At 42.7% G+C, this 19,275-nt stretch overlaps 1 protein-coding gene and 1 non-coding gene across 2 annotated transcripts in view; one reads left to right on the forward strand and one right to left on the reverse strand.

Annotated features, from left to right (window-relative positions):
- Positions 1 to 5,975: 5,975 nt before the first annotated feature.
- On the forward strand, positions 5,976 to 6,066 carry TRNAR-UCU (transfer RNA arginine (anticodon UCU)). The gene is given in 2 exon segments: positions 5,976 to 6,012; positions 6,031 to 6,066. It is a non-coding gene; the product is annotated as a tRNA-Arg (tRNA).
- Positions 6,067 to 9,933: 3,867 nt separating this feature from the next.
- The window catches only part of SWI5 (SWI5 homologous recombination repair protein), a gene marked incomplete at its 5' end in the record, with an annotated part of 30,532 nt that continues 21,190 nt past the window's right edge, over positions 9,934 to 19,275 (reverse strand). The window contains 2 exons of the mRNA XM_077478737.1: positions 9,934 to 12,871; positions 17,988 to 18,082. Of these exons, the coding sequence (XP_077334863.1) occupies positions 12,807 to 12,871; positions 17,988 to 18,082 (160 nt within the window). The remainder of the gene's footprint in view (positions 12,872 to 17,987; positions 18,083 to 19,275) is intronic.

Below are 19,275 nucleotides of genomic sequence, written 5' to 3' on the forward strand. Positions count from 1 at the left end.
CAACCTGCTGGGGCACAGGGGGTTAATGATCACATAAAGTCCTCACTTAGAGGAGGGAGGTGACGGTGCTTGATGAAAAGAGGCTCACAAAGTGCAGGTAAAAGGAACACAGTTCGTTTTACCAGCAGGTTGGCGGAATGTCCGACCGACAAAGTTTTAGCCCTTGTACACACGGTCGGAGAATCCGTCGGAATGTGTCCTATCGGGCCGTGTTGTCGGATAATCCGACTGTGTGTGGTATGCATCGGACTGATTCCGTCGGAATATCCGTCGGACCCAACATTCCAACTTGTTGGAAATATTTCCCGACCAACTGGCTTGATTGGACATACTCCGATCATGTGTAGAGAATTTTGATCGGACCAAGTGCCACGCATGCTCAGATCAAATTCCTACATCAAAGCTATTGGCTACTAGCCTGAACGTAGTCCCATCGTAACGAAATTACGTCATCACGTTCTGAATGATCGGATTTTTCGACAACTTAGTCCGACCGTGTGTATGCAACAGTTTCGGACAAGATCCGACGGACAAAATCCGACGGATTTGGTTGTCGAAATCTCCGACCATGTGTACAGGGGCTTAGAGCTGAGCTATAAAACTTTCCGACAACATGATCCGATCGGACTTTGTCAGATTGTGTGTATAGAATTCCGATCGGACAAAGTGCCACGCATGCTCAGATCAAATTCCTAGACCAAAGCTATTGGCTACTAGCCTGAATGGAGTCCCGTCGTAATGAAATAACGTCATCACGTTACTTACAATCGGATTTTTCGACAACTTTGTCCGACTGTGTGTATGCAACACAAATTTTGGACAAAATCCGTCGGACAAAATCCGACGGATTTTGTTGTCGGAATGTCTGACCGTGTGTACAAGGGCTAAGAGGACTCCAGTAGCAACCTGTGCAGGTCTGGTGAACTCCATGCCTAAGAGGGTTAAGGTAGTGCTGGAAAACAATGGTGGCCACACAAAATATTGACACTTTGGGCCCAATTTGAACATTTTGACTTAGGGGTGTACTCATTTGTTGCCAGCGTTTTAGACATTAATGGCTGTGTTAAGTTATTTTAAGGGGACAGCAAATTTACACTGCTATACAAGCTGTACACTCACTAATTTACATTGTAGCAAAGTTTCGTTTCTTCTATGTTGTCACATGAAAAGATATAATAAAATATTCACAAAAATGTGAGGGGTGTACTCACTTTTGTGAGATAATGTATATACCAGAGTTTGTAGATACTATAACTCAGCCCTCAAATTTTCCACTCGCCTTGGAAAATGAGGGCTGGTGAGGAGCTGGGCTGTGGGGGGGGGGGGGGGGGGGGGGTGTTAGGGCGAGCATCACCGGCGGGGTTAATCGGGAGCTGTTGTACCCAGCGATCGCGCCGTGGAAGAAGAGCATGGAGGAAGGGGATCACAGAGCGGGATAGCCCGCTGTTACAGCTTACAGTTGCTTACAGGAGGCAGGGCTGTGTATGACAGCGAGCGGAGCAGAGGCGATTGTAATATAAGCTGTTCTGGCATGCTATCCCGCTCTGTGATCCCGCAGCTCTCCTCTTCCTCCACTCATGATCCGGCCGCTCTCTCTCTTCCTCTGCCCAGGTGAGGCTGCAATGGTGGGCACAGTGAGGCTGCAATGATGGGCACCGTGAGGCTGCAATGGTGGGCACAGTGAGGTCGCAATGGTGGGCACAGTGAGGCTACAATAGTGGGCACAGGTGAGGTTAAAATGGTGGGCAAAGGACACGCTCTGCAATTGTGGGCACAGGTCATGATGCAATTGTGGGCACTGGTGAAGCTGCAATGATGGGCACAGGTGAGGCTGTAATGGTGGGCACAGGTCACACTGCAATGATGGGCACAGACCACGCTGTACTGATGGGCACTGATGAGGCTGCATCGATAAGCACAGGTGAGTCTGAATTGATGGCTGTGCTGAGGGGTACTGATAAAGTTGTTGTTAATATATATTTTTGTTACTTAATTCTGCATAACACATTTAAGTGTCATTTCATGAGATAATATATGAGGGCGTGCTTAGGGGCGGAGTTAGGGGCGAGGTAATTGGTGTTGACTAACCCTTAAGGCCCGGCTAGTAGCTCAGGGCTTGAACTTTTGAGCCCTGTTATAACTTATGCGCAAACCAATAAATATAAGCTTATTGGGATTTTTTTTTACAAAAGACATGTAGCTGAATACATTTTGGCCCAAATGTATGACAAAAATTTTGTTTATTGGATATTTTTTATAACAAAGTAATTTTTTTTTCATTTATATTGCAAAAAATAGAAATCCCAGCAGTGATCAAATACCACCAAAAGAAAGCTCTATTTGTGGAAAAAAAAGGACATACATTTTGTTTGGGTGCAGTGTTGCATGACCACGCAATTGCCAGTTAAAGCAGTGCAGTGCCAAATTGCAAAAAATGCTCTGGTCACGAAGGGGGTGAAACTTTCTGGAGGGCAAGTGGTTAACAAGTTCTTGTGAGCCGTACGCATATATGCAGCCGCTGGGTGGGTTGGCTTTAATGCGGAGTGACTGCATATATGCGTCCATAGGAAATGTTTTTCTGAGCTGAGAACATGTTCACTGCGGTCAATACAACACCAATTCCAAAAAAGTTGGGACACTACATAAAAACAGAATGCAATCTCATAAACCCATGGTTTATACACAATAGAAAATAGAAAACATATCAAATGTTTAAACTGAGAAATTTTACCATTTTAAGAAAAAAAAATAGGATAATCTTGAAATTGATGCTCACTGCATGCTCTCAGCACAGTAAATAAAATGTCACAGAAAGCTACCAATGTATACTTGCAATCGGGAGCTTCCAGTCATGTGACCACTGTGACAGCCAATCACAGCGGTCACAAGGTCGGAATGCCCACCTCCATCTCCTAGCATTTAAATTCTCTTAAAGGGCCAGGGGGGTGGAGGGGAAAAGGAGTTAAAGAGGAAGTAAACCCTGATGGGTTTACTTCCTCTTTTTTTCCCTGCAAAGGTAAAGCATAATGGACTACTATGCATCGCATAGTAGCTCATTATGTGTCACTTACCTGACACAGGAGCCAGCGAAGTCGCCGCTGATGCCTGTAGTCCGCCGCATCCATCTTGCTGGTGGCGTCTCGCAGCTCCGACCAATGACAGCGGCGAAGCCGCGATGACGTCACTCCCGCGCATGCGCACGGGAGTCGCGTCTCGCAGCTCCGCCGCTACCATTCGGCGAAGCCGCGATGACGTCACTCCCGCGCATGCGCACGGGAGTCGACAAATTAGGCAAATCCATTCTTGGACTTGCCGCATTTAGTGCGCCTGCGCGCCGCTGTCTACGGCGCATGCGCCGTAGACAGCGGTGCCCATTTTCGGGCAAATATCTCCTAAACCATATAGGTTTAGGAGATATTGCTTGGACCTACAGGTAAGCCTTAATCTAGGCTTACCTGTAGGTCAAAGTGGTTTGAAGGGGTTTACTTCCTCTTTAAAGAAGGTGAGTAAACACAACCTGTGCCTATTCACTGTGTACATTGCACAAATATGCCACTGTCCTTTTACCCACAAAATACTACTAAAAGTGGCAGGAAATACAGGAAATACAGGAAATACACCAGCATCAGTATGAGGAAAAAATTACCCCGTGTTAGTAGTGTCTCTGGAATGAAAAAAAGCCACTGTGTCTGTCAGTGGGAAAAAGTAAAACAAATGCAAGGGGATGTCAGTTGATGGTGGCGACAGGATGACAAAGGAGGGCCGTTGATGGTGGAGACAGGATGTACAGAGAGGGCAGTTCACGGTAGAGCTGCACAATTCTGGCTAAAATGAGAATCACAATTTTTTTGCTTAGAAGATTCTCACGATTCTCCCGGCGTAACATAATCTTTCACATTAAAACAAAAAAAAAATTGAGCTAACTTTACTATTTATTTTTCTATTTTTTTATTCACTGAGGTGTATTTTTCCCCAAAAAATTGCATTTGAAAGACCACTGGGCAAATACGGTGTGACATAAAATATTGCAGCAATTGACATTTTATTCCCTAGGGTCTCTGCTAAAATATATATAATGTTTGGGGGTTCCAAGTAATTTTCTAGCAAAATATATTGATTTTAACGTAAGAAACAAGCGTCAGAAAAAGATTTGACTTTAAGTGGTTAAACTTCCTGCATTTACACTTGTTTAAAAACTTGGCAGACTGCATGGATTTTTTTGTTTATACACAGAAGTTTCCCTTTGATCTAAGAAGGAAGAGTAGTTACAATGTTTCATTTTAAAACATGTGGCAGACCAGATGTTTTCTTTTGACAGCTGAGTGGGCAGATAAAGTCTCTCCACTTGTTATATGAAAGAACTGGCAAACTCTGCAATAGAGATGTCAGAGGGGTTGAATCGAGATCACGATTTTTTAACAATTAATTGTGCAGCTCTAGTTCAACGGTAGTGACAGGCAGTAAAGAAGGGGCAGTTGTTTGTGGGGACAGGCAGTACAGAGGAAGGCAGTTGATGAGATAGCACACACAAGCTTCATCATCCTCCCAAGTCGTAGATTCTCAGAAGTCATGTATTGTAGACTCTGTAGATTCTTAGTAGTCATGTATTGTAGATTCTCAGTAGTCATGTATTGTAGGCTCTCAGTAGTCATCTATTGTAGACTCTGTAGATTCTCAGTAGTCATGTATTGTAGAATCTCAGTAGTCATGTATTGTAGATTATCAGTAGTCATGTATTATAGACTCTGTAGATTCTCAGTAGTCATGTATTGTAGATTATCAGTAGTCATGTATTGTAGACTCTGAAGATTCTCAGTAGTCATGTATTGTAGATTCTCAGTAGTCATGTATTGTAGACTCTGTAGATTCTCAGTAGTCATGTATTGTAGAATCTCAGTAGTCATGTATTGTAGATTATCAGTAGTCATGTATTGTAGACTCTGTAGATTCTCAGTAGTCATGTATTGTAGATTCTCAGTAGTCAGGTATTGTAGACTCTGTAGATTATCAGTAGTCATGTATTGTAGATTCTCAGTAGTCAGGTATAGTAGATTCTTAGTAGTCATCTATTGTAGATTATCAGTAGTCATGTATTGTAGATTCCCAGAAGTCATGTATTGTAGACTCTGTAGATTCTCGGTAGTCATGTATAGTAGATTCTCAGTAGTCATGTATTGTAGATTCTCAGTAGTCATGTATTGTAGACTCTGTAGATTCTCAGTAGTCATGTATTGTAGAATCTCAGTAGTCATGTATTGTAGATTATCAGTAGTCATGTATTGTAGACTCTGTAGATTCTCAGTAGTCATGTATTGTAGATTCTCAGTAGTCAGGTATTGTAGACTCTGTAGATTATCAGTAGTCATGTATTGTAGATTCTCAGTAGTCAGGTATAGTAGATTCTTAGTAGTCATCTATTGTAGATTATCAGTAGTCATGTATTGTAGATTCCCAGAAGTCATGTATTGTAGACTCTGTAGATTCTCGGTAGTCATGTATAGTAGATTCTCAGTAGTCATGTATTGTAGATTATCAGTAGTCATGTATTGTAGATTCTCAGTAGTCAGGTATTGTAGACTCTGTAGATTCTCAGTAGTCATGTATTGTAAACTATCAGTAGTCATGTATTGTAGATTCTTAGTAGTCATATATTGTAGACTGTGTAGATTCTCAGTTGTCATGTATAGTAGACTCTGTGGATTCTCAGTTGTCATGTATTGTAGGCTCCTGTAGATTCTCGGTTGTCATATATTGTAGATTCTCAGTAGTCATGTATTGTAGGCTCTGTAGATTCTCTGTAGTCATGTATTGTAGACTCTGTAGATTCTCAGTTGTCATGTATTGTAGACTCTGTAGATTCTCAGTTGTCATGTATTGTAGGCTCCTGTAGATTCTTGGTTGTCATGTATTGTAGGCTCTGTAGATTCTTAGTTATCATGTATTGTAGGCTCCTGTAGACTGACTCAGCACAGAGCGGCTCTGTGGCGCAATGGATAGCGCATTGGACTTCTAGTGAGGATGAGTGAAGACATTCAAAGGTTGTGGGTTCGAGTCCCACCAGAGTCGACTTTTACTAAAACTTCTCATCATGTTCTCAGGAGTGAAATCATAAATCCTGACATGACAAACTCACACCCACTTTATTCTGTGTGTAGATTGGCCTGCTGTATGTAATAATGATGGATATAATTGTGTAATGGGATCACATATCTGTATAACTTTCTACCCACAGACTACCCTCTCTGTTGCATCTGCTGTGGCTTCTATAACATGTATGAGTGAGGAAATCTGTTTCCTGTCCCTGTGTAGTGCTGTATCGATGAGAAGGATCAGATCCCATGTATCCATACATTGCAGTGATCGGATCCCCCCTCTGATCACACTTCCACGTGTTACACTCACTCTGCTAAAACAAACTTTCAGTGACGTCACAGCCCTCTACTCGCTTGTGTGCACCACCGCCATCTAGTGGCGTCTGAGAAGATCTATTTATTTCCATATCTTACAATCATTACGGCTCTCTGATCAGCAAAGGTGACATGACATGATCTGACTTTGCCAACACCCTGTCTGCCCACTTGACTACCAATGCAATGATGCCAGGACATAGAAAAAAAATAAAAATATAACTACAAGTGAGTCAGCACTAAGGTCCTCAGTTTTAGGGCCGGCTCCCACTGCTGCAATGTGGGAACGCTGCGAATCTACTGCGGTTTCCCGCATCGTATGTCTCCCGGCGGCAGTTCCCACTGCCCTATGCAAACTGCTGGGAGTGTCAGTGTTAAGCCCCGTACACACTATCAGATTGTCTGCTGAGTTTTTCCTTCAGATTTACCAAAACCATATAATATGAGGTCAAACCTTAGGAGTTTCAATGTGTATGCAATCAGGCAGGCCCTTTTACTACATGGTTTTGGTAAATCTGAAGGAAAAACTCAGCAGATCTGATAGTGTGTACGGGGCTTAAGTTAATGACACCCCCAAATCAGTTTGCATATCACAATCTGAAAACTTGGACAGGAATCAGATTGCATGGTGTGAACACCCATGCGATCCGATTCTGCTGGGGACCAAAAAAAGGTCCCACAAAACAAAGGCAGACCTGAGTGTTTGCGATCGCAGGCAGAATTGCGTCAATTCCCAAAAAGCTTTGCAGAACTGACAGATCGCACAGATGGCATGCATTTTCAATGGTACCTAAACTTGGGTGCGGTCTGCCATGAGATAAATCGCGCTGCAGTCGCAACAAACCGCATTGGTGCAAAGCTTGTGGCCCAACAGAAGCTCCTACTTCTTTTTGAGCAAAAAGCTTTGTGTGATGAGATTTATTTAAAATGAATGGCATCTAAACAAGTGTGTTTTAAGATCGCAAGCAGGATCACAGAGATTCTGCCCACAATTGCAATCACCCTGGTGTTACTAGGGCCTGACTGCATGGAGTTTGCTTGGGCGGGTTTCTCGCAGGTCCTCTATTTTCCTATCATGCTCTAAAGACATGCTGGGTAAGTTAATTGGCTCCTGTCCAAACTGGCCCTGGAATGAGAGATGGGGTCTTGGATTATAAGCTCCATGAGGGTAGGGACTGGTATACACCAATCAGTTATAACATTATGACCACCCACCATTACCCATCAAGGCATAAACTCCACTAGACTACTTAAGGCTTTCTGTGGTATCTGGCACCAAGCCATCAGTAGCAGCCCCCAAAATTTCCACTTGCCTGCTTGCAGCGAGTGGAAATTTCTGCATGGGGTGTCCCTCGATCCATTCGCGGGAGGGTGGGTGTGAGCAGGCTGGGGTTTCCCGCGATCCATCTGCGCGGGGGGGGGGGTCTTTTGTGAGCAGGGTGTGTTGCGAGCGGGGTGTCCCGCGATCCATACACGGGGGGTGCTGGGAGCAGGGTGTCCCACCACGATCCATCCGCAGGGGTGGTGTGAGCGAGGTGTCCCGGGAGGAACACTGGCAGCATTTGATGGGCACACTGGCAGCCTTTGATTGGCAGCGTATGATGGGCACACTGGCAGCGTTTGATGGGCACAGTGGCAGTGTTTTAAGGCACAGTGGCAGCATTTGATGGGCACAGTGGTTGCAACTGATTTAATTTTCAAAAGTTTTGGTGCCCCCCACCCCAACAAAATCTTTTTTGAGCACCAGCCCCCACTGCGTGGTTGAATGGGATTCTCCTCCCAGCGATCAGCCAGTAGACTGTGGGGAAGGGAGGAGAGGAAAAGGTGAGCGGCCGGATCACAAAGAGGGGAACTCTTTGAAGTAGCGTGACATCTAGCGTATGAGCCAGTCCAGGAGGCGGGACTTTGTTTGACAGCAGCCAGCGTTTCAGATCCAAGCAATGACGCAGAAGGAGATCCTCTCTGTGTGATCTGGCCAGCTCTCCTCTCCCTTCCCCCCAGTTTTTTCGCTGATCGCTGGGAGGAGAATCTGCACCCATGAGGCTGCATTGATGGGCACTGATGAGGATGCACTGATAGGGCTGAATTAATGGCCACTGACAGAGCTGCATTGATGTGCATTGATATGCTACATTGCTGGGCACTGCCCCCCACTCTCTGCTCACATGATTTGATCAAAGGCAGCAGGACCCAAAGGCTCCTCCTGCTGCCTCTGTGTCCTGTGAGTGCAGGGCAAGAGGAGAGACAGGCACAGTGCTGAATCAAGTGAGGATCAAGTATTTGGTGGGGGGGCACACAACCACTGGATATTTCTTTACCTTAATGCAGGGAGTGCATTAAGGTTTGGAAACATTGTGCCTTTAGACACATTGGGGGAAATTTACTAAAGTTGGAGAATGCCGGGGTGGGTCCCTGGTATTGCTCCACTTCACTGTCTTATATTATTTAGTGTAGCCACTATTATGAGTCTAGTTCACTTCTTCTGGTGTCCCTTGAGGCCCGACTGCAGAATTTGGTCCTAAGTTGTTTATAGGGAGTGGGAGCCAACCTAGCACTAAGTTAGTTGTTGTTGTGGATGTGCTACAGTTGTCGATTTATACTGTTGGAATCGCTTGTTGGCCCCTGCGTGGGTCTAACCATAATACTGTGGCATGTCATTGTTCTTCGTTGAATGTTTGTTTGTCTGTCTAAAACTCAATAAAAAAATATTTAAAAAAAAAAAAAAGTTGGAGAATGCTAAATCTGGGGCAGCTCTGCATAGAATCCAATCAGCTTTTATTGTCAAAGCTTATCTGAACAAGCATAGAAGTTAGAAGCTGACCAGATTTTGAGTGCTCCAGTTTTAGTAAATCATCCCCTTCAAGTCCTGTAAATTGTGGGGGCCGTGCCTCCATGGGATTAGACTTGTTTTTTTTTTTCATAACATCCACGGATGCTGCATTGGACTGAAATCTGGAGAATTTGGAGGCCAAGTCAACACCTCAAATTCATCATGTTCCTCAAACCATTCTTGAATTCATCAGACCAGGCAACCTTCTTCCATTACTCCATGGTGCTGATGCTCATGTGCCCATTAGAAGTGCTTTTGGCTGTGGACACAGGTAATCATGGGCAACCTGACCATGAGCATGTTTTCGCTCCACATGTGCATCATTGAGCCTTGGCTGCCCATGACCCTGATGCCAGTTTACTGGTTTTCCTTCCTTGAACCGCTTTTAGTAGGTCCTGACCACTGCAGACCACAAGAGCTGCATTTTTGGATTTGTTCTGACCCAGTGGTCTAGCTAATACAGTTTAGCCCTTTTCAAAGATGCTAAGATCCTGAAACTTGTCCATTTAATTCTGCTTTCAACACATCAAATTTAGGGACAACATGTTACTTGCTGCCCAATATATCCCACCCACTCAGATGCTATTGTAACAAGATAATACCCATCAGTGGTCATAATGTTATGGCTGATCAGTGTACACTACACGTAAAGCACTGCGAAGATTGTCAGCACGATACAAATACTTGAAATAAATGAACGTTTTCTTTCTTTTATTAATATATACAAAGACACAGAACTTCCAACTTGTCAAATAACTGATTAAAAAAAAAAAAAAAACACATGAAGCTGCATCCACCATTCATTTAGTGATTGCCAAAGTATTATAAGAGGTTGTGTAAATCTAGCGGTACTTCCTTAAATTTCTCAGCAGAAGAAATCAATAAATTGCCCACTACTTACCATGGGCAGAGCAATCTCCCCCACCATCTATTGTATTCTGACTGCAGCTGTGTGAAAACCCAAACAGTGGCTGCATCTGGATGGATGGGCACTTTTGGGCTAATCGTTTTGCACCTGGCTCTTTCACCTTTGTAGTAGATTTGTGTCAAGCTGGGCACTACCCACAGGGACACCCACGACAAAAATTTCAGTTAATTCAGCTGGAATCAGCAAATATTTAAACCATGTCTGCTAGATTTAAAAGGGACAAAAAGTATATCTAGAGCCAAACTGTTGTATTTTTGGATAGAACATTGGGGGGAGAGTTAGAGCCTCTGTTTGTTTTAATTGCTATAGCTCATGAACCAAGTATTCCCCCCCCCCCCCCCCACCCCCTCTCTATTTTTCCAGGATAGCAATTGCAAATTGAACATCTTACTATACAAAATAGAAAACGTTGCAATGGGGACACTTTCTCCTGTGACAATTGGGGGTGGGGGTCTATTTTCCTTTATTTGGAGACCGTGAAGTGATTCCCCTGATAACAATTGCAGGGAAAAAAAATGCTAAAAACAAAAAAAACAAAAAAACAAAAAAACAAAACAAACACACTCACTCGATGGGTGATTTAAAGTGGTTGTAAGCCCTTAGGCCCCTTTCACACTGACGTCCCGTTCAGGCCCGCCTGTCATTTTTTTAGGCGGACCTGAACGGGTGCTCCAAAGAGCTCTATGGAGCGTCGGATGTCAGCGGTGACAAGTCCGCTGACATCCGACCCGCTCCGATCCGAAAAAGTGTGACGGAGGAAAAAGCTATTTTTCCATCCGTCTGCGGATCGGATGACGACGGGCACTGCGGTCCGTCATCATCCGATCTCCCATAGGGGAGAGCGGCGCTGTGACAGGTCTGTCCCTGCGCAGTGTGCAGAGACAGACCTGTCATCTTCCTGCTCAGCGGGGATCGACGGAGTGATCCCCGCTGAGCAAACGGATATCCACGGGGCGGATCAGAACTGATCCGCCCCGTGTGAAAGGACCCTTACAGACCATTTTGACCTACAGGTAATCCTAGATTAAGGCTTACCTGTATGTGCAAGAAATATCTCCTTAGCCTACATGGTTAAGGAGATATTTGCAAGAAAGATGGCACAGATGTCAACGGAGCAGGCGCACTGAGCGTGCCGTTTAATGAATGGGATCGTGCCGCCACTGAATGCCAATAGGTAGCACAAAATGACAGGACTTGTGGGATCATGGGGCCTAAATAAGAACACTTGAATAGACAAGGGTAGCAAATAAAAACTAAAGCTTTTGCTTTTCTAGGACTGAAAGTAAAGGGTAACCTCCAGAGGCGGGCACACCCTAAAACATCCTGTGCAGTGCCGATTCCCCCTGCTTCCTCTCGTCCCTCTGCAGTGCTGTAATTTTCTCTCCTCTCTTCACAGGAGTGGGGAAGGGGCTGACAAATATTAAATTAACCGGCCCCGTCCTTTTCTAAATGAACACAGCGAGCGATCAGTACTCATCACTCTTGTCTTCAATCTTAACTGAAGCATAGTAAACTAGGTTTACTGCAAGCTGCAGAGAGGGACTGGGGAACCTCAGTCCTCAGTTTCTTTCTCTGTCTCAAAAGTGAGACATCAGGGGTCTGTTTAGACCCTTGATATTTCACCAAAGCCCCAAAAAATAAATAAATACATATAAAAAAAAAAAAAAAAAAAAAAAGAAGTGAAAAGTAAAAAAAATTGTAAAAAATAATAATAATAAAAGAATAAAAGAAAAACGACTGACACCATCCACTGCTCTGCTGATATACAGTACACACGCATGTGTGTTTGTGCTCTGGGGTGCACACCCTAATGCTATAGGTTTTGTACACCAATGGGATCCTCCCCAATATAAGACAGCAAAAAAAAAAAAAGCCTTTCTAAACCCAACTCAAGAAATAATTTTCCTTCACGTTCTTTTAACTCCTACATTCCCCAAAACATCTGTAGGCTGTGTTAAGTTCAAACATGCTCTGCATCCAGATGAACTAGCATTTGCTTCAATGTTCCTTAAAGGGTTCTGAACCACAGATACCCATAGAAATGCATGGGTATGTATGGCAAAGAACCTAGCTTTGATGATCGCTGGCAACTAGCCTACCCTAGCAAGGATGGTATCCGAGTTGACATGGATTTAAAATATATTGGGTGGCCACAACACCAATGGTTCTTAGGGCCATAAGGTTTCACATCTTCACAATCACTGCTGTGAGTTAGACATTTCAAATTGTGTTCATAGATGTTTTAAATTATTACACTAAGAAAATGCAGGTCAATGTACCATAATTCATGACACAGACCTTTGACCCAACACACCTCAATGCAAGGAGTTGGTAGGAATACCAGCTGGATTCTCATCACTTTGCTGCAAGTACCAGAAATGGTTGTTGTATTCTTATCAAGCAGTTACAGGTTTTCAAATTGCAATAAAGAAAAAAAAATAAAGAAAAAAAAATACAAAATAACTTATATAAAGAATTGTAGATCTGAACCGGGTCCAGCCGCATCTTCTTTTTTAAACACATCAGAAACAAACACCTTGTCTTCAAACAAACTGAGTGAAGGTAGAAAACTTGAGTCTTTTTTTTTTCATGAAATCCACAATGGGCAGCAGAGTGGAGAATGAAAATCCTGGGGTTGTCTTCAGTCTTCCAAGTCCAAGCCAAACTCTGAATACAGGTCTTTGGTGGTTATGCCACGGAGAATAGCTGTTCACAGGGGTAAAAAAAAAAATACTGATATCATGAACCATCACTGTACCGTTCATATAAACCACCCATGTACCTAAAATGGATACTAAATACACATTTAATTTACATTGTCCCTTCTATTTCTGCATGTGGATGATGCCACTTTAATTATTTTAATGAAAAAATCTTAAAGTACCTTTTTCTTATCTATATACAGCTGTCACGCGGCCCAGCTCTTTCCCAACCTGTCTGCAGGGAAATGTAAGCAGGAGGAGCTTCTAGTCCTCTGCTACTGGTTAAAAAAAAAAAAACAGCCTTTGTAATACAGAATAGAAATAAATAATCCATATTAATAATCTGTTTTACATTGTCATACAAATATATATTTTAATTAACATCTATTATTTTTTGGCACTAACATGGGCCGATTTCTGGCAGTCACAGGCTGTGGCACACCCTTCCAGTCTCTCTGAAGCCTCTAACAATCTACATGTAATATCTTACAGCCATGGTTTTTAGCTGGTTAGTGGGCATGGGAGGAGGAAGGAGGGAGGGAAGGAGAAGGAGGGAGGGAAGGAGGAGGTGGGAGGAAGGGGATGGGTTTCCATTTACCACTGTGTATACGCCCATGTCTACTAGTGCGACTAGTCCCATGAGCTGCTCAGATAAGATATGGAGGAAATGCTCAGCATAGAAACTCACTGAAAACTGAGCATGTGCAGAGCTGCCAACACTGCTCTGAAAAATCTCTAGCTGAATTGGGGAAATGAACAGCAGGTGGAGATAGAGAGCAGCAGGAGCAAGCAGTATTTGTTGCAGAATACAGAAAACAAATCTCACAGTGACGGAGGTATGAACAGCACATAAAATACACCATTTATTTAAAGTTTTTTTTATAATGTGGGTTTATTGACAGTTTAAGTAGATGCAACACCCTAATGGCTGGTTCACACTAACATCAATGCAGTAATAAGCACTAAAATGCACAGTAGCACACCACGCATGTGTTGCAGTGCCATCAACTTTCGCCTAGAGGTGATTCAGTTCGCATTGTGCGCTATACAAGTATTTCATTCATTCAAATAGCACCCCGACATTTTTCCAGGAACACAAATGAGTTATAGCACACCACAATGCAGCATTGCACTACAAAAAAAAAAAAAAAAAAAGCAGCAGGACTTAATGTGAACATGCTGTCGGCTTCCTGATGGGGAAAGTGGTAGAACATGCCCTTGCAATGAGCGTGGGCTGAAGGAGAGAAATCTAATCACACTGTGTAGCTCTTACCAGCTATTGTATTCAGGCAGCTGCAGTACTTGAAGTGACTGCATCTGATATTGATCAGTCAACGATTTTCAACTGGCTCCTTTGATTTTCTAATCAAAGTTAGTCTAGTTGGTGCTGACAAGGCCACCCACAACTCAAGCTGGGCATAGTCAGCTTAAGGTAGACTTCTGGGAATTATTAATGGTGAACTCCCTAAATGTAAAATTGTGTATAAAAACAGAGCTTGCTTTAAAAAGTTCCATAAGGTGTGGCAACCGTGGTTGGATGTCTCTGGTTCTTTCTGGGGGACGGTGCTATCCTCGCAGGACCCCCTGGGGGGACTGTAGGGGTAGGGCCGGGGCCTCGGGCAATGTAGAGGGTGATGCTGGGTATAGGGGGGAGGGGCGAACCAGGGTGGTAATCGGCTATTGTATGACCTTACGAGGCTGCTATTTATGTTAAAAATAATACTGCACAGTGGGACGGTGACTTGTGTGAGTGTGCTGTGTGTGTGTGATGGTATGCCTGTATGTCATTTGTTGTGTCTTTGTTTTGTTGGGGTTTTTCTGTGTTTTTGCATATAACAGTAACAGTTTTGTTTACTCCAGTGGGGCATCTCCACCGATACCTCTGTATGCACCTCTGGAGGGAGACTATTCACCATGTATACTGATTGTTTTATATGCTGTATGTTGAAAATTTTAAATAAACACCTTTTAAAAAAAAAAGGTAGACTTCTGGGATCAACCCTAACTAGTCTTAAAACTGTCTCCTTAACACTGGTCTAGTCATGTGATCTCTCATGTATGGCAGAGAGCACAACGATGACAGCTAGTAAAACCGGAAGCCTTGATGTCACGGATAGGCGGAAAAGGACATTTAGCAAGATATTTTAACCAGAAGATATACGGTGGCAAGGCGGCTTCCCTGTGCAAAATCACATACAGGTATGCGATCTTACACTGCCGAGTTTGGGGCTTGCCAGCGGCGACCCGCTCCCGCTGTGATTGGACACAGCGGGAGCCAATCAGCGGGTCCGGGAAACGGGTCTGATGTAAATAAGGCAGATTGCCATTCTGTTAGTAGGGAAGGTAGAGAATCTGTGTTTCTGCTAAGCAGGAACACAGATCTCTGCCTTCTCACAGTAAAAACACACCCCTCCCAGTTAGCAAACACTCCCTAGGAACACATTTAACCCCTTGATTGCCCCTGATGTTAAAGCGATTGTAAGGGTTCATTGTTTATTTATTTCTTTTTTTAAATAACAAACATATCATACTTGCCTCCACTGTGCAGCTCGTTTTACATAGTGGCCCGAACCTCGTCTTCTGGGGTCCCCCGGCGGCTCCTCTGCACATCAGATAACCCCCTAGGAGAAGCACTCTCCGAGGGGGTTACCTTGCGGGCACGCTCCCAAGTCCAGCATTCAGCGTCCATAGCCGCCGAATGTATGGCTTGGACCCGCGTCAGTGGTTTTGGCGGACAGAAGTGGGAGCCAATGGCTGTGCTGCTATCAATCTGTCCAATCAAGAGCCGAGAACCCCGGGCAGAGACAGTGCGTCCCTGCTGGGTCAAGTTCCGGGGCTCAGGTAAGTAAAACAGGGAGACTGTGGGGGCCAGTCACTACCAGGCGCTTTTTCACCTTAATGCAAAAGGTGAACAAAACACAAGGGTTTACAACCCCTTTAATCCCTTCCCTGCCAACGTAAGTACAGTGAGTGCATATCTTTTTTAGCACTGATCACTGTATTAGTGTCACTGGTCCCCAAAAAAAAAAGTGTCCACTATAAAAGTCGCTGATCACGGCCATTACTAGTAAATAAAATAAATAAAAATTCCATAAATATATCCCATAGTTTGTAGACACTATAACTTTTGTGCAAACCAATTGATATACGCTTACTGGGATTTTTTTTTTACCAAAAATATGTAGCAAAATTCAATACACATTGGCCCAAATTGATGAAAAAATCTGATTTTTTTTATAGCAAAAAGTAAAATATTGTTTTTTTTTCAAAATTGTTGCTCTTTTCTTGTTTATAGCACAAAAAATAAAAACCGCAGAGATGATCAAATACCACCAAAAGAAAGCTCCATTTGTGGGGGAAAAAAAAAAAGAAGGACATCAATTTTATTTGTGTAAAGAGCATCGCACGACTGCGCAATTGTTAGTTAGAATAATGCAGTGCCGTGACGCAAAAAAAATGGCCTGGTCACGAAAGGGGGGGGGGGGTTAAACTTTCCAGAGCTGAAGTGGTTAATATGAAAGACTCCTGAAAACAGTAATGATAACTAGCTAACATTTTAACTACTTGATCTCAGAGCTCCTTTCAGAACAAAGAGAAATACATGTAGGCTGTGTGCATAGAAATAGAAATCCTAAAAAATGTATAACAAGGGTAAGTGTGGGCAATGTAGTGGTGTTATTGTATTCCAAAGCGCAAGCAAAAAGGTGGGGCATCAGTAGCATCATAGTGTATTTCCACTTCTGTAGTCAGAGAAAACCCCACTGTTCCCAATCACACAGCATGCCTATATGCCTATAATATATATATATATATATATATATATATATATATATATATATATATATATATATATATATATATATATATATATATATATATATATATATATATATACACACACACACACACACACACACACACACACATATATACACACACACACAATTTATTTTAGATGTTTTTATATTTCAGGCTAGGTTCATACTAATGTGATGCCATACATCACATGATTCGAAACTGCATTGCTGTGCACATCACATGCAATGTCTGTGCAATGCAAATTCAGCCATACAGTTTGTACGGCTGAAATCGCATCACATTCACACCAAAATGGTGCAGGATCCTTTTATTGGTCTGCACTGGAATCAGATCACATGGGTGTTCAGACCCATGCGATCCGATTCCACAGTTTGCACTGCTTTCTGCCAAACAGATTTGAGGGGTGTCACTAACTTTCTATTGACACCCGCAGTAGTTCTCAGAGCAGTGTGAACTTCCTGCGAGGTAGATGCAATACGGGAACCTGCACAGGAATCATGTTGGTTCCTGCATCGCACCAGTGTGAACGGAGACTAAATGTTTGTCAGGTGTCATGGCGGAGTGCAATTTTTTTTTGAGCAAAGGGTGAGCCTGTCCCAAGTTTGTCCTCATTCACATACAATACAAGGACCCCAGCCTCTACACCTTTAACCCTTTGTTAGGACAATAAGTGTTCATATTATAAACAAAGAAAACTAGCCAGGAGTTTTTCAAGCTATAGGGTCCAGAATAGAGCATCTAAAAAGGTAAGCTGCAATTTTTACATTTTTTTTTAGTTATGCTATGTGAAGGTAACAATTATAAAGTATGTGTTTTCCCAATTTGGCAGCAAAAATGGCAAAACCTTTTAAGTCAGCATAACTGGCTGACACGTGTTGTCGCCTTAAGCCTAGTACACACGGGCCAAATGTTGGCCGACATTCGGCCCATGTGTATGGCAGCCCGTCCGACAGCCATGCATGCTGGAAAACCAGCCGACCGACACCTGATCACCACTTTCAGCCAATGGCTAAGAGCGCTTACCAATTACCGGAGTGTTCTAGTGGGGAAGGGGGCCGTCCCCCCATAAGGGAGGGGATTGATGTACTAACATTGGGTTGTTAGTACAGCAGCTCCAACCGGTCCCTTTTTTCAACACAACAAAACTAGCAGTGTACACAGCTTTACTCTGTGCACTAGAGTAGTTTGAGCTTTGTACCCAAGCGGTTTGTCTGTAGTTGTAAGTAGTAGTTGTAGTAAGCAATGTAACCCATCACAAGCAGTAGCTCATCTTATAAAGTTTTTCACAGTAAAATTCTTACCTAAGCGGCCTAATAACATCTGTCCGGTATCTTTTAACTCATTGTATTCATGAAGGAGAGAGATATGCTTGTCCAATTCTGCTAGACTGTAGCCTCTGCAAGCAATAAAAATTATTTAAAAAAATGCTTTCTGAAGCAGCTTACCAGTTCTTAGATGTCATGGCCACATTAGTTTTCTTTTTTTGGCTTTCTTTCCTTTATTTTCAGGTCGTGATGCAGCCAGAAAGTCTGTTTTCCAAAAGAACATTTTTTATTTATTTTTTTAAATGTAAAACCTTTATCCCAAATAGACTACTCTCTACAAATAATATATATATATAATTTTTTTTTTTTTTTAATTAAAAAAAAAAGAAAAAAAAAGCATATAGTGTGTTTTTTTTTTTTATTTATTTTTTTTATATTGTTGGTCTTTCTTTGTTTATAGCGCAAAAAAATTCAAACTGCAGAGTTGATCAAATTCCACCAAAAGAAATCTCTATTTGTAGAGAGTAGTCTATTTGGGATAAAGGTTTTACATTTAAAAAAAATAAAAATAAATAAAAAATGTTCTTTTGAAAACAGACTTACTGGCTGCATCACGAGCTGAAAAAAAAAAAAAAAAAAAAAAAAAAAAAGCCAAAAAAAGAAAACTAATGTGGCCATGACATCTAAGAACTGGTAAGCTGCTTCATGACCGCCTGGGCCATATATTCCAAAAAATAAATACATTTCTTCATCAGTTTTTTTTTTACCAAAACAATCACAATAAGCGTATATTGATTGGTTTGCGCAGAAGTTATAGCGTCTGCAAAATAATGGCATTTTTATTATTAATATTATTTTATTTTTTTACTAGTAATGGCAGTGATCAGTGATTTTTAGTGGGACTGCGACATTACAACGGACAGATTGGACACTTTTTTGGGACCACTGACATTTATACAGTGATCAGAGCTAAAAATAGCCACCGATTACTGTATAAAATGTCACTGGCAGGGAAAGGGTTAACAATAGGGGGGGATCAAGGGGTTAAGTGTTCCCTAGGGAGGTGTTTCTAACTGTGGGGGGAGTGTAGCGACTGGAGGAGACAGATTGCTGTTCCTAATCACTAGGAACAGCAGATCTGTCTATCCTCCCCTGACAGAATGGGGATCTGTCTGTTTATATTGACAGATCCCTGTTCTGTCTCTATCAGGAGCCATTGCGGGTGGCCTGCGGACATCGGGGCCGCGCGTATCGGCTTCAGCATTGTGGCGCAGGTGCGCACCCCCTAGTGGTCTTAAAGGGGCTGATGAACAACAATGGCAAT

The sequence above is a fragment of the Lithobates pipiens genome, unplaced genomic scaffold (assembly GCF_037356315.1).
Source record: "Lithobates pipiens isolate NorthernLeopardFrog02 unplaced genomic scaffold, aLitPip1_a1.2 Scaffold_1, whole genome shotgun sequence".
Lineage (NCBI taxonomy): Eukaryota > Metazoa > Chordata > Amphibia > Anura > Ranidae > Lithobates > Lithobates pipiens.